At 40.0% G+C, this 14771-nt stretch overlaps 1 protein-coding gene across 1 annotated transcript in view; it reads left to right on the forward strand.

The window, feature by feature from the left end:
• LOC145412859 (glucose dehydrogenase [FAD, quinone]-like) overlaps window positions 1–14771 on the forward strand; it is a 47635-nt gene that overhangs the window by 18982 nt on the left and 13882 nt on the right. The window contains exons 9-12 of the mRNA XM_080282659.1: window positions 2999–3155; window positions 9217–9374; window positions 10231–10408; window positions 11098–11171. Coding sequence (XP_080138785.1) covers window positions 2999–3155; window positions 9217–9374; window positions 10231–10408; window positions 11098–11171 — 567 coding nt within the window. The remainder of the gene's footprint in view (window positions 1–2998; window positions 3156–9216; window positions 9375–10230; window positions 10409–11097; window positions 11172–14771) is intronic.

Raw genomic sequence — 14771 nt, forward strand, 5'->3', positions numbered from 1 at the left:
AAATAATTTTGAAAGAGATTATATGGAACATGCATGCCCACACACATTATCATATATAGAAATATCAGAAAAAGAAATACAGAAGGAGCTAAGTAAACCAGACAAAGGAGAAGCAATGGTCCTGACGAAATTTCATGTTGGGTGCTACATGAATGTACAAAGGAGTTAAGCAGACCAATATCTTTAATATTCAAGGAATCCTTGGGTCAAGGTAAACTACCTGATATTTGGAAGAAAGCAAACATTGTTTGCCTATTCAAGAAAGGGAATAGATAAAATCCACTCAACTACCAACCAGTATCACTAACCAGTGTTGTAAGGTACTGGAAAAGCTGATAAGAAAAATTAGGGTAAACCATCTAGAACAACACAATATGTAAACTGAAAGGCAGTTTGGTTTCGGAAAGGGAAAATCATGTGTCACTAATCTATTACGCTATTATGACAGAGTTACAGAACCATTACAGAAAAGAGAAAGGTGGGTGGACAGTATCTATCTAGATTCAAGAAAGCATTTGACAGAGTACCACACCAAAGACTTTTATGGAAATTGTACCATCAACGAGGAATCCGAGGCAGACTGTAATGTTGGATGCAAGATTTTTTCAGAAAAAGAGAATTGAGAACAGTATTAAGGGGAAATTACTCACCACGAAGGGAAGTGACTAGCAGAGTTCCCCAGGGCTCAGTGCTGGCACCAAATATGTTTTTAGTGTACATAAATGACACAGACAGTAACACTGGAAGCGAAAGCTATCTAAATATGTTTGCTGGTGTTGCAAAAATACAAAGGAGAATTACTAACACAGACTCTTGTAGAGAGCTACAAGAAGAATTAAATAAACTTCATGAATGGAGTAATAAATGGGAAACGGAATTCAATGTGGACAAGTGTCATGTAATCAAGTTTGGTGAAACTGGAAAAAGACCAGATTGGTATTATATGTTAGGAAGTAAAACCCTACACATAACAGAAAGAGGGAAGGACCTAGGTGTGATTTTCAATAGCAGACTATCTCCGGCTGATCACATCAGTGAGAAGGTACGGAACATGTATACTGTACACTGCTTGCAAATATGAGATTGGCATTCACATGCATAAATGAAGACATGCTAAGAAAGATAATAACATCATTCATCAGACCAACCCTGGAGTATGCATCAGTAGTCTGGAGTTCTCATCTCAAGAAACACATAGATAAGGCTGAAAAAGTTTAAAGGGCCGCTACAAGATGGGTACCAAACTTAAGGGATCTAAGCTACGAAGAAAGAATTGAAAAACTGAATCTGACAACACTACAGGAGAGAAGGAAAAGAGGAAACATGATTATGCTATATAAATGCATATCAGAGAAGGAGAAAATAGACATAAATAAGCATATATCCTATGGGGAAGCATTAGCAAGAGGACACTGCAAAAAACTAATTAAAAAGAGAGATGATAAAGAAGTAAGGAAATTTAGTTTCCCAAATAGGGTAATTGATCAGTGGAATGCGCTACCAAATGAAATGGTGTGTGCCAAAACAATTAATAAATCTAAGGATATGTAAGATAAAAATGGTTTAATACACGGGACAGTACGAGCTTGACTCATTCCTGTAAAGATACAATTAGGTAAGAACACACACACACACACACACACACACACACACACACACACACACACACACACACACACACACACACACACACACACACACACTGATTCATCGTCATTAGTTTTTTATCCAGTGACATGATTCAAGTTATCGGAGGTTAAGATAATCTGGCCTCGCTGTAAATCTAGACGTCTTTGTACATTTATTCCTGCTATCTCTAGACTATATATAGTGTTGTTAATACGTCCTTTTCTAGTCTTCTCTTGTTACCCTCAGACGCCTCTATTAAGCATAGGAGAGATTTTCCTGACTGAAGAGGTTTCCATATCGTCTTCATTAACTCCTTCAGTACTAGAGGTTTTTCCTAAGAGGCGCAAAATCGTCAATTTGGTCGCCAGAATAAAACGAAAGCGACGTAATCCAGCTGAAGGGGTTATGAGCGTGAGTGATAGTGACTGTGTGAGTAGATAAGGTGATTGTGATGGCGACCGTGTAAGTATATGATGACTGCGTGGGTATATGATGTTCGTATAAGTATGATGGTGATTGTGCAAGTCATGGTGATTGTATGAGTATAATTATGATGAATGTGATCGATGGTGACTGTGTGAATGATGGTGGCTGTATGAGTTATATAGTTACTCAAGAAGCACATGGTGGTGACTGTGAGTGATACTGACCATGTGGGTATACAATGGTGACTGTGTGAGCATGTGAAACTTGTGTGAATGACGGTGATTTTGTGTGCATGATTGTGACTATGTGGGTATATTGGTGATTGTGTGAATGATGATGACTGTACGTAATAATGGCTATAGGAATATATGTCAGTGGGTGTGTGAGTGACGGTGATTATGTGCGATAATGTAAGTGGCTTTGATGAGTGATAATGGGGTGACTATGTGTGATGACGATTACTTATAATGACTGAGTATTTTTTTTTTATGTGTCCGACTGGGCATAGGCTTCACAGTCTGCTCCCAAGGCCTAGTAGTCCTCCTACACATCATACACCTCCACATGTCACTCCACGTGCGCTGAGTAATAATGACTATATAAGTCTGATGGTGAAAGTGTGAGTGATGATGACTGTGCCAATATATGATGATTATGTTAGTAATGGTGACTGTGTGAGTAATGGTGAACATGTTAGTATATGATGGTGACTGGGTGTGACTGTGAGTGATGGTGATAGTGAGTGTGACTGTGAGTGAAGGTAACTATGCTAGTATAATGACGATTGTTGTGTGGGCATATGAAGTCTGTGTGAGTATACTGTATATTGGAAACTGTGTGATTAGTGTGAAAGTGACTGTAAGTGATGGTGCCTTTGCGACTGCATTAGTGATGGTGCCTTTGAGAGTGTGTTAATTGTGATGAGGGTATATTATGCTAACAGGTGAAAGTAGTGGCCGACCTGCCTGGTGTGGGTCAGAACCTTCAGGACCATGTTGGTTTGAACGGCCTCAGCTGGACCTTATCCTCCAAGGGCATCCCCTCCGTGATCAACCCCTTCACCCCGGCAGTCGCGGCGCAGTACATCCACTCCAGGAAGGGTCTGTGCACTGATACGTTTTGCTTAACCCCTTCAATACGATGACTAGAATCACCACACTAACTTCACAAAGGTTGCTAAACTTGCTTTCAAAAGGCGTGAAGTTACTAAACAAAAAATAAATTAATAAATTTAAAAAAATACAAAAAAAAAAAGCTTAAATTGCTGGAATGTTTTAATTCGGTAAACATTCCTTTAAAAAGTTAAACATCAGTAATATATCTGCCTTTAATATAACTAAATTGGCAGCTGTAACGAATAATTATTTTTTTCTTGCTATCTCCAGACGATTTTATTAAACTTGGGAGAGCACCATAGTAGTGAAGGCGTTGATTAAAGCGAAAAGTAGTGGCTCAAGTTCGAAAAGTTTCTCTTAATCTGAAGATGATCGTTTGGCGGTAATGGTGTCAAAAATAGTATGGAATAAAACATGCTTGGCCTGAAGAGGATTGTGATAAAAAAGAATGACGACGACGACTAAGACGACGACATATGATGACGCTGACGATGATGATGATAATTATGATGATGATGATGTTGTCGTTGTTCGGTTTCTGAAAAGCTCGTTTTTAAAAACTCATTAGCTCCTGAAACACTATGACTCAGGCAGTTTGAACTGTAGTACTGCATTCATAATATATACAAAAACTGGCACTTGATAAACCATGTAATCTTGATCACCGTACTATCATCAAGGTCATAAGTTTGTAGAAAAGAAGAGTCATAACACTGAATCCCATAACAGTATACTTTTTTCTGCTGCCTCCAAGCGATTTTACTCACCTAAGGAGATACTAACCCAACCAGATGGCTAGACAAAACTCTCCTCAATCCATTTACTAGTATACTGTTTGTTACTCTAACTTGGCCCAAATTTTCGTCCTTTTGCAACTTGCTTCACGTAGCTCTGTGGCAGAAAGAGTCAATGCTGCCGCTCTTTATGCTTCTCATAGCACTTCTTTGTGACTAGCGTCATAATCTAATGTCAAAATCTTCTTATAATTCAGCATTTAAGATGGAAATATGAGATTTTTAGGCCAAACTGAAGTAAAAGGCGTATAAAAGACATCCTGAGTTGAATACAGTCGTTTAGTATATGCAAAAATCAAATATACAAATATGGCGTTCTCTAGTTTATGGGGTTAAACTGTTCCTTATCCCTGTCACAGCTACGATTTCAGTCGTGTGAACAAAATCGTCTGGCGTTAACCTAAGTTGATTCCTAGTTGTACAGTTTCAGTATCAGAAAAACGGTGACATGAAACAGATTACAGAGCCTCTAAATGTTAGGATTTTTCTCAGTTATAAAAAGTCTTATGGTGTTGGCTTGAATAATATACTCGCGAACCAACCATAGCGAAAGGGCTAAAACACTCCACAGATATTCACTGCTTTATGGATACACTCAACAGACTACACGTTCTGAGTGACGTTTAAGTAACAGGCCAGGAAAACTGAGAGTGAAGGCGTAAACAAACCCCTAATTTATCTGTCAGCTTCAGTACACCCGTGAATGACAGGAGATGGTTAGGCTGCATTCCACCTTACAGAACATCACGCAACACGACCGATAAGTCAGTCCTTTTATTATATATCACATGTTTCGATAATGATTAAGGAAAAAATGGGGATCTGTCCACACCTTCGTCTTTCAGTCCGATAGCGTGTCTTGTTTTTCTGTTTATTTGTTAAGCTGTTCTTCGATTCTCTCCAACTTAAGGAAGACGTCTGTAGGTAAAGTGGCTAACAGAGGCTATATATTGTACATAAAGCTTCCATATCGGGTTTATCCTACGGTGAATAAAATCGTCAGTAGATAGGAAAACTATAATTCAAAAAAACTTAACAGTCAGCATAGAAACATTTCCGCACTGCTTTGGGTCCGGATTCTCTCTCTCTCTCTCTCTCTCTCTCTCTCGAATAATCAATTTCCTGTCGTTACAATGATTTGCTTTCGTAGGAGGGACAAGGAAAGGGGATAGAGAGACTTTCCATAGCTCTTGTTCTTCCTGTCAAAACAACTCTTAAACACAAGGGTAATAAATGGTCTCTTGTTCTTCCTACTAAAACAAACCTTTAAATAGGAGGGTAAAATAATTGTTGAACGAAGCTTTGTATCTGCAGGATGAACAATAAATAAAGAGCACAGAATCTCCGCATGTCTCTTGTTCGTCATACAAAAAAAAAAAAAAAAAAATCTTAAATATATGTAAAATTATCGTGTAAATAAGATTCGTTTTTTGCAGGAATGACAAGGAAGTGAGGTATAAAGTATTCCCGCGTTTACTGTTCTTCCTGCAACATAAATTGATCGTAACTTTGTCTCCTGTGTGTGTGTGTGTGTGTGTGTGTGTGTGTGTGTGAAAGAGAGAGAGAGAGAGAGAGAGAGAGAGAGAGAGAGAGGACGTTCCAATTCGGCCACAAATCCATGCTCGCCAATTCTTAACCCCTTCACCCAGAGGACGTCTTATGTGGGTTTATTCTTGCTACCTCCAGACGATTTTATTCAGCTTAGGGGAGATGTCTAGCAGCGAAGGGGTTAATGAAGACCATATCTAAACCCTCCAGAATGAAAAGTCCCTAAAAAATTGCCTTAAATTTTCTAAGGGTGAAAAAAAGTGAGAGAGAGAGAAAAAAAAAAAAAAAGGAAGAGAGAAAAAATACGTCACCGGATTGTAAGGGTTAAAAGTCATGAGGCTGATTTTGTACTCAATCTTCGCATAAAAAAAGCCGGTGCTATTAAATTATGAACTGAGTGTAGGAGTAAAAGTCCATGGTGAAATATTAAAAATAACCTAGGTAACCCCGTTCAACATAGACTGAGTTTCTGTATTTAAAAAAAAAAAAAAAAAAAAAAAAGTTTGATAGGCCGACCCACAACGAGCTGGGGCAGTCAAAAATTTAATGGGCCAGGGTACTGGACACCTACTGCTATTTTATACAGTACAAATTTCGAATACGGATACTGCAGCTGTTACACCGAGTATACTTTAACAGTCAGTCCTGAGTCCAAGTAAACTCTTGAACCTCTCCAGTACGATGACGGTGTTTCCATCATATTTTTGCTGCAGCCATAAGATATTATTTTGTTCAAGAAGGACCTCTCGTAATGAATGGGCTTGAAACAAACCCCATTAATCCATGCACTACAAGGCGTACGCGCATGGCTTAATAAAACCGTCTAGCTACAGCAAAAATTAGAGAGCACTTCCTCGTCTTAAGGAGTTAACTTACTGTATTCACAAAAAGCTGTGTATCACAGGTTCAGTACATACAGAAATGACAGATTACGCCAAAAACCTCCAACAGCAATGCAAAGCTTGAATTAGAGCTATAAAAAGACAAGAACCTAAAACCAATTCCTGAGGCACTCTAAAACCGCAAAGGAAATGCATGTGAATATGTGGCTTGACCAACCGCCACTTACTGACACCGATCTGACAAATATACCTCAGAAAGTGAAAGTGCATTATCAAAGATCAAAAAGAACAAAAATGGTCAAGGAACAAGTTGAAAATCTAGTTTATTGTGTAGAAGACTTTATAGATATCCAAAAAAGACTGAGATTTAATTGCGATTCCTGTAAGTAGACTTGACGAGACGGATGACCCCATTTTCCTCCAAACGAAAAAGTAGCTGATCAAGAAAAACACACACTGCAACTCTTGATATAGATGATAAGAAACCGGCCAATAGGCATATCTATATCACCACGAGCAAAAGTTGGCCGGGTCCTCCCTGCCCGCCGTGGCATTGGAAGGTGTTACTTTGTGACAGCAGTATGCAACACTCACCAAATTAGCAAAAGACGGGAGGATACCCTTTAACATCCGTGAAGGAATGAGAAATGTGGAAAGGAGAACACACTGCTGGCAGGGGTTTGTCGATACTATTGCAAGAGAGGAATGTTATACAAACCCTCCACAGACGAGAGAGAAAGCAATGCAGCGGCTCATTATTACACCAGAGTACTCCCTCAAACTACTGAGCTTACACTCCGGTCATGTAAGCATTTAGGACCGTAATATCAAACCAGGGTGAGAAGATGCGACCTCGGAATTGTTAGAGATGATCAGCCTTCATCCCACATTACACAGTGTTGTTGGCAACGATACAAAAGACAAGTGTTCCAAATTCATCACATGCTTCAAAAATTGTCGTCAAAAACTGGTGGCTTGTCCACACCGTCATGCTTTCGGTGTCAGTAACAAGGTCCATATTTCCACCCACACTGAAACTGATGAAGGGAAGATCAGCGCTATAAATCTCAAACTGAATTGCATGGACTTCACGGGGTCTAAGGCAAGAATTCAGAGGGTCCACAGGAGGCTATGAAAAATTAAGCATTTTGCAAGGCAACTTAAAAAATCTGAAATTTACAGATATTACTTATTTGAACCAAGTAGGATAGAACTTCTCTTCTTTCATTCAGTTTACTCCCGCGCTTAATTTTCAAGTTACTCACAAAATGAGATAAATATATAGTAACTACATGAACGTCATCAAGACTGATTATCACGTTTTGCTGACACAATCTTCCCCCTGAATACGACCGCAACAGCCAGTGTTTCAAATCCCCATTCGTGCTGCTGGCTGAACAGGGACAAGGGGGAAACACACTTTGGCCAAGAGTCTGAGCGGCGGTCCGAAAATCAACTCTCTCACTGCATGACTCATTTGATCACCATAGTACGAACTCCCAAATCCAAACATCTAATTTCCAAATACTTCCACTTTCCAAAATATTTTTACATGCGACAGGGGGTGGTGATATCACCTCAACTACTCACATTCCACGAATATTTAATTTTTTTTATGGACATGTGCAAGAACAGAAAATTATTTGTTAATGCAAGATACTTCATTGTAGTTACTGTTAATTGTGCTACAGACAACTTATTACACGACTTTCTTGTTAATAACATTATGATTCTACACTCCAGAATTTTCTATTTTCCACACAGCCTCTGGGTCCAAGCACTTAGGATTTGAGATGCCGTACAGTACAGTCACTGTGGTAATGATAATGTCTACACAACAGTGGGTATTAATTTAGTTGTATTTGTAAGTCAAATGATTCCACTGATTTTTTAAATGTTTGATTCAAATGAAAAAGTACATTGTTAATGCCGGCAGTTTTTATGCTGGGTTTACATATTACTAGTTTTTTAACAGATTATTTCGGATTCAAGTTGAAAAGTGATTTGTGTCATTAAATTAAGTGGTTGAGAGAGAGAGAGAGAGAGAGAGAGAGAGAGAGAGAGAGAGAGAGAGAGAGAGAGAGAGTATAGCTGAGTTTTTATCCGATTTGGACAAAACTTGCTGGAAAGACTGATGGTCAAACAAGAATGAAGTGATTCGATCTTTACACACAATAGATCAAACATCAAGAATACAGGGAAATGTCACTTCAGTTTTAATCTGATTTGGTTCAAACATGGTGGAGCGACTGAGGGCGGACAAGGATGAAGTGGGTTGATTTGAAGAACAATTGGTTGAAGGTGGAGGTCACAGGGAAAGGTTAGACGTAGGCCCGTTAATCGACCGTAGGGTGCAGGTGTTGTTTTCTCTGAGATCTTGTCCCTTGTATGCGTTCTATGCAGAGTCGATAATCCAAAGGCATACAAGAACACAGTAACGTGTGATATGTATATAAAAACTGCTAAGGGAAAGGTACTAGAAAACCAGCGAACATACTGAGTAACGTTCCCAATGATAACCTTTCTTATCACCAAACTGTCTTTTCCTGTCCTGTGGTGTGGCGTGACCAGAGTCGGGATTTAGTGTTAAACTTGCGATCAATTCATCTTCGTAACTATAGTTGCGCGTGCAAGACAGACAAGGAAAGTAGAGTGCATAGGCTTCCCATGTCTCCTGTTCGTTCTATAAAATGAGATCATGGCTACGTTGGTGGATTTCGTGGGTCATAATATCTGTTTTTGCAGGAAAGAAAAGAAAGCCAGAGTACAAGATCTTTTCTTGTTTCCTGTTTTTCCTTAAAAAAAGAAAAAAATCTAAATTACAACGGGGAATCGATCTTAAGTTTGTAATTCCCTCCCCAGGCCTGCTCGCCCGTCCTGGAGCCGACCTGTACAACGCGTGGGTGAGGGCTGGGGACGGAGACCCGCGCTGGCCCAATGTGCAGCTCGCCTTCTTCAGCTTCACCCTTGCCTTTGACCTCGGCACCGTCAGCCCCGCCACATTCGGATTTGATTCATTGGTCAGTCTGCAGCAATACGGTCTGAATACCCACCAGTCCCATAACCCCAACAGCATTATGTACTTCTTAACTGAAAATTGCTAACACTCCCAATGGCATGCAAGATATCTCCACACATCTAAGGCACGTCGGTATACTTGTGTGCAAATTGCCATGATGATTAATGAACATGCAAGAACACAGGATCCCGAAATCTGTGTCTGTATGGTTTGACCTTTGACCCCATAAACCACTTTTAAAAGCCTAATTTAAAAAAAAGGAAAAGGTGTCTCGTGATATTTGCTCTTAAGCGAACTGACACTAAGCTGAGAAATGCTTGAAAGAAAGAAACTAAGCAAATACGGTAGGTCTCCACCATATTGTACAGACCTGTAAACTATATTTTCCCACACGTGGTTCCTTTCCACGTCCGTTAATAAAAGTTTTATGCTTTAACTGCATAGGGTATATAAACGTTAAGTACCGGCGCGCCAGAATTCTGACAGTGGTTTTATTGTTGATTACCAATTACTGTGCAATAGAAACAGTGTCAATACAGGTGGTACCGCAAATTAAAAAAAAAAGGTAGAAATAATCTTTTGCAGGTAACTGTGCAAGGTACGAGATTCACATGTAGCTTAATACTGTATACTGACCTCATTTAATGTCAGTTTTATTATAATAAATAATTACATTGCAATGTTCTGAAAATTTTCAGGGATCACTGAAACAGATTACTAGATCTTCACACACACACACAGACACATCAGTTTCGGCGCTAACTCAAGAATATTCCTACTTTCAGAACCAGAGACATTTAATAAGTACCATGTAAAAAGAAACTCTTATTAAACTTCTATTTATTTTTTTTTTCCAGAAAATCAAGAGGTACTTAGGTGACATTCTCGGCAGTGACGGGTTCAGCATCAGGCCGGTGTTGCTGAAGCCCAAAAGTCGTGGTTCAGTTACCCTCCGCTCCTCTGACCCGCGAGACGACCCCGTGATTGACCCTAACTACCTGGCCCACCCCGACGACGTGGCCACCCTCGTTGATAGTGAGTGGGGACGATGTGGAGGGGGGGGGGAGAGAAATACATCGTTTTCTGGGTGGCATGGAAACTTCGTGGCACCTCTTCCTCAGCTATTTATTTTGCATATTACATCTTTTCAAAGTCTTGCACGTTACTGAGTCAAATTATGTCAATACTGGAATATAAAAATACTATGAATGAACGATCATGGTATAATATCCGCAATAAATCCCTCAGAAAGCATTGCTACGAGGTCTGCTCAGCCACCCACAATACAGGAAGATGAAGGGATGACAGCAAGGAAGTTTATTTTTAACCCCTTCGCTACAGGCGTATAGCCTAAGCTGAATAAAATCATCTGACAGCAACAGGAATAAAACAGAAATGTCATCATCGTCTTGCAAAGGTTAATAACACTAGTCACTTCCTTATTTGTGTCAAAATCAAGGTGCAGCTTTATTATATCTTTCTGTGGTTGAGATACACTTTGGAATTTAACTGCGGATGACCTGTGACCATTTATTCAAGTGAGGGAGAGCTAATTGTGTGTCTCTTGTTTTTGTGCGCCAAGAATATAAAACTATTCTGTTGCGTTTCTTATTATCCAAATTCTTCTGCTTGGTAAGACAAACTGTTTGTGTTTAGGATGACTAAAGGTACTGGTATACAAGGTGGCCAAAGTTATGAGTGACCGACCCTCTTCTCCCCGACAGGCATCCGACTGACGCTGGCCCTCGGCAACACTTCCGCCATCACCAGGGACCTCAAGGCCAGGTTCTTCGACAAGGTAAGGGACAAGATTAAGTTTATGTTCGTACTGACAATGAAACTAACAATGCATACTCTAACTCGACCACAGATTTAAATGTAACAGTGCTGATAATAACAACACAGATTATGGAAACGATAAAGAGACACCTCAACGCTAGCCGGGAAGACTCATGTTCATATACGAGTATACAGCGAATATTCTACTGTAACAGCTGAGGGGATACTGAAAGCTAAAGTTAACCTCTCCAACTCGAAAAGTTTCTCATAAGCTGCATGCAGTTATCTGAAGGCAGGATGGATAAAGTAGAAAGTACGTCATCGTGGCGGAGGAATTAAACGCACACATTATTAATATGATAAAATACCATAAACTGTGATCTCTTCGCAAATTTCTTCGACTAGGTAGCTAAAAAACCTCGTGCTATTTTTGTACTGACATTGACGCCAACTAACACACCGATGCTGCTGCTTGGTAACAGTGCTGATGTTTACCCTCACTTAGTCGGAAAACTTTGGTACTCTATTCAAGTTAACGACAGGTGCTTACACTAAACTGAGTTACAGGAACCTAAGAGTTAATACCATCAACATCAACCATTCCGTGATCGGGATATCTTTAGTACTCTGTTCCAGATAGCGATAAATATTCCTACTTAGCTGGGGAGTGAGTCATAGGTGCCTAAGATTGTAAACAGAAAAAGTACGCTATAAATACGTTACGGATACGATACAGAGTGATGTCAGTGGTAAGTTTTCGCACAAGACAGTGAACATGACTCCGGCAACGTTCGTATCTGAGGTGCTGTTAACACTGCCACTGCTTCCGATGTAACACTGGTGATGGTGGTAATGATGAATATAGTGACCTTACGTGAGGGGAGTATAGATACGATGAAGACAGACCTGAAAGACTGGCTCATCGAAAAATAACTGACAAGACTAATAGTTCCTCTTCCGCCACTAAAGTATGCACAACGGGACTTAAAAGTATTTCTGGCCAGGTAGTTATCATCTATCTTACATTTATAGTTCCTGGTGTGAGTGTGTGTGGCATTGAAGATAATTAGATGCCTTTTCTTAGTTTATTTAATTTTACTGTGCTTTACTGTGCATTATTCTGGTTACCTCGAGGATTTTGCTTAGGAAGAATGGAAGTGGAGAGAGAGAGAGAGAGAGAGAGAGAGAGAGAGAGAGAGAGAGAGAGAGAGAGAGAGTGTGTGTGTGTGTGTGTGTGTGTGTGTGTGTGTGTGTGTGTGTGTGTGTGTGTGTGTGTGTGTGTGCGCGCGTTGCCTCCTATGAAACCATTACTCAGAGTGAAAGTCAGCCTAACATAACCAGTGTTTTGCCAGGGGTCTGACAGCCGTATTATTATCTTCAATCCTATGACGTCCTTTTTTTTTTTTTTTGGCTTATTCTTGCAGCTACCAGACGATTTTATTCAACTTTAAAAAATCAAACGGTAGATTAAGGGTATATATATCCTCTCCAGCTGATAATTCTTTGAGTTGAATAAAATCGTAAGGCCATGGTAAGGATAAAATGACAGAGACGTTCATTGGCTCAAAAGATGAAGAATTTCCCTAAGGTTTGGTGAACAAACTGGGGGGGAAATGAACCATCCGGGAAAAGCATTCTACTCTTTTCACTTTCACTTGGACTAAAACTGGCATCTCTCCATCCTCAGTACTCACTTGTATAGCAATAGTACATGATGTCAGCCTCGAAGCGGTGCTATGGAAAGGATGCAAAGCCGTAGCATTACCTGCCCTTGAACTACTAGAAATGAGCGGTGAAAGGACGAACATCTGGGCCAGTGAAGGTAAAGAAACATAACGTAGTCCAGTAACCCCTTCAATACGGTGACGTCTTTATATATTTTACTCTTGCGCCTCTAAATATTTTACATGGCTAAGGAGGTTGGCCTAATGTGTCTGGGTTAAAGAGGGATGTATCCAGCACTTCCAGTAAAAAAAAAAAAAAAATAGTCGTCAGGAAATGGGAAGACTAAAACAATGAACATAAATAAATAAAGGAAATAAATATATACGTCATCGGATTGAAGAGGTTAAAACTTGGCTATGGTTCGCTAGTTTTCAATGAACTTCACACAAAAATTTGGGAAGTAAATCGAATCCGTGATTGTACTACCATCGGTGCGAATAATCCACCGGGAAAACCCCACAATGAAACTGTCAGCCACTTCCTGATCCTTCCTCCCATGCTGTCAAGACGGCATCATTTATTGCGTCACTAATGATGTAAAGAGGTAATGACAGCCAACAAAATCTGCACACATTTGCCCTGAACTGTGACCTGCATTCTCGACCTTCATCATAATCGTCCTCCACCGTCAAACTCATTCTTGTTCAGCTTCCCACTTCAAAATGGAGATACAAGGCTTTTCATTGGGGCACTGGTCATCTTTTCGGGCATTATCCACTTTTTCCGATGACGTATTATCACTAGTATTGTTCTTAATGCTAGCAGATGATTTTATTCAACCTAGGGGAGACTTTTCGAGCTGGATGAGTTTGATAAAACCCTCATCAGCCGCTTCAGCACTAGAGCCATACCTGAAAAATCGTCTGCAGGTTGCAAGAATATGAGGAAAAGATTCATCCTCGGGCTGAAAGGGCTCATCAGGACAAGAAAGTCAACTATACCTCCTCTCCCACCTTCCTGTACCGTGGGTGGTACGAGGCTGCTTGCGACACAAATGTTGGTCAGTAAGGTCACTACTTCCCACGCTAACACAAAGAGAAGGGGATCACACGCCTCCATCCCCGCTAACTTTTATAGTTTCTCAACCTTAACCTTCTCATGATCGGGACAGTTCTAGTATTCTGCTTCAGATGGCTTTAGACAACCTTATTCAGCTAAGAGTGAATACACGAACCCGAGTGTCACCAGCAGCCCTCTCTTGGTCAGAAGCACTCTGTTTTTCTACTTTGCTAATGCTAGACAATTTTATGTAGCTGTGTGAGTCACTGGAGCCACACAGAATTAAGCAGCAGGAGATTATCGTTATTCAGTGGCTCAGTTGCAGAATAAGACGGTATTACGACTTTCACTCATCGTAACACTTGCATGATTAGTCTCATATTGTACAGTCTGTTAATATCAGATTACAGTTCAGGTTTCAAGGTGCTGATGTCAGTTTTGGGCCAAGTTTAAACTGACATATTATGACACCATATTTATGTTTTACTCTGTTATTACAGTTCAGCCTGTACGGCGGAGAGATGCCGAAGTTGGACAAAGTTAAAGTGGACTGAGTATACTGCAGTGTTAATTTCTTTTTAAAGCTACCCCGTTCAGCTCGAAAGATCTTTCCTAAGGGGAAAAAAAAACATCTAGAGGTAACAAGAATGAAATAAAAACATCTTGAGAGGCAAGATTTGCAGGTAAATGCTTATTTCCTAAAATTTGTTCCTCACATAAAAACACATGTGTTTGCTTATATTTGAAACTCTTGTGAAAAGAGCCACAGCACAAACAAGCTAAAAGACATGTTGGGATCGAACTCGCTCCGTACCGTAGCCTACGTGTAGTAACATTCAGTCAAACAGAACACGTGCCTCAACTGATTATATATATATATATATATATATATATA

Source organism: Coenobita brevimanus, chromosome 94 (genome assembly GCF_032717465.1).
Source record: "Coenobita brevimanus isolate Jiangsu-jjx chromosome 94, ASM3271746v2, whole genome shotgun sequence".
Taxonomy (NCBI): Eukaryota; Metazoa; Arthropoda; class Malacostraca; order Decapoda; family Coenobitidae; genus Coenobita; species Coenobita brevimanus.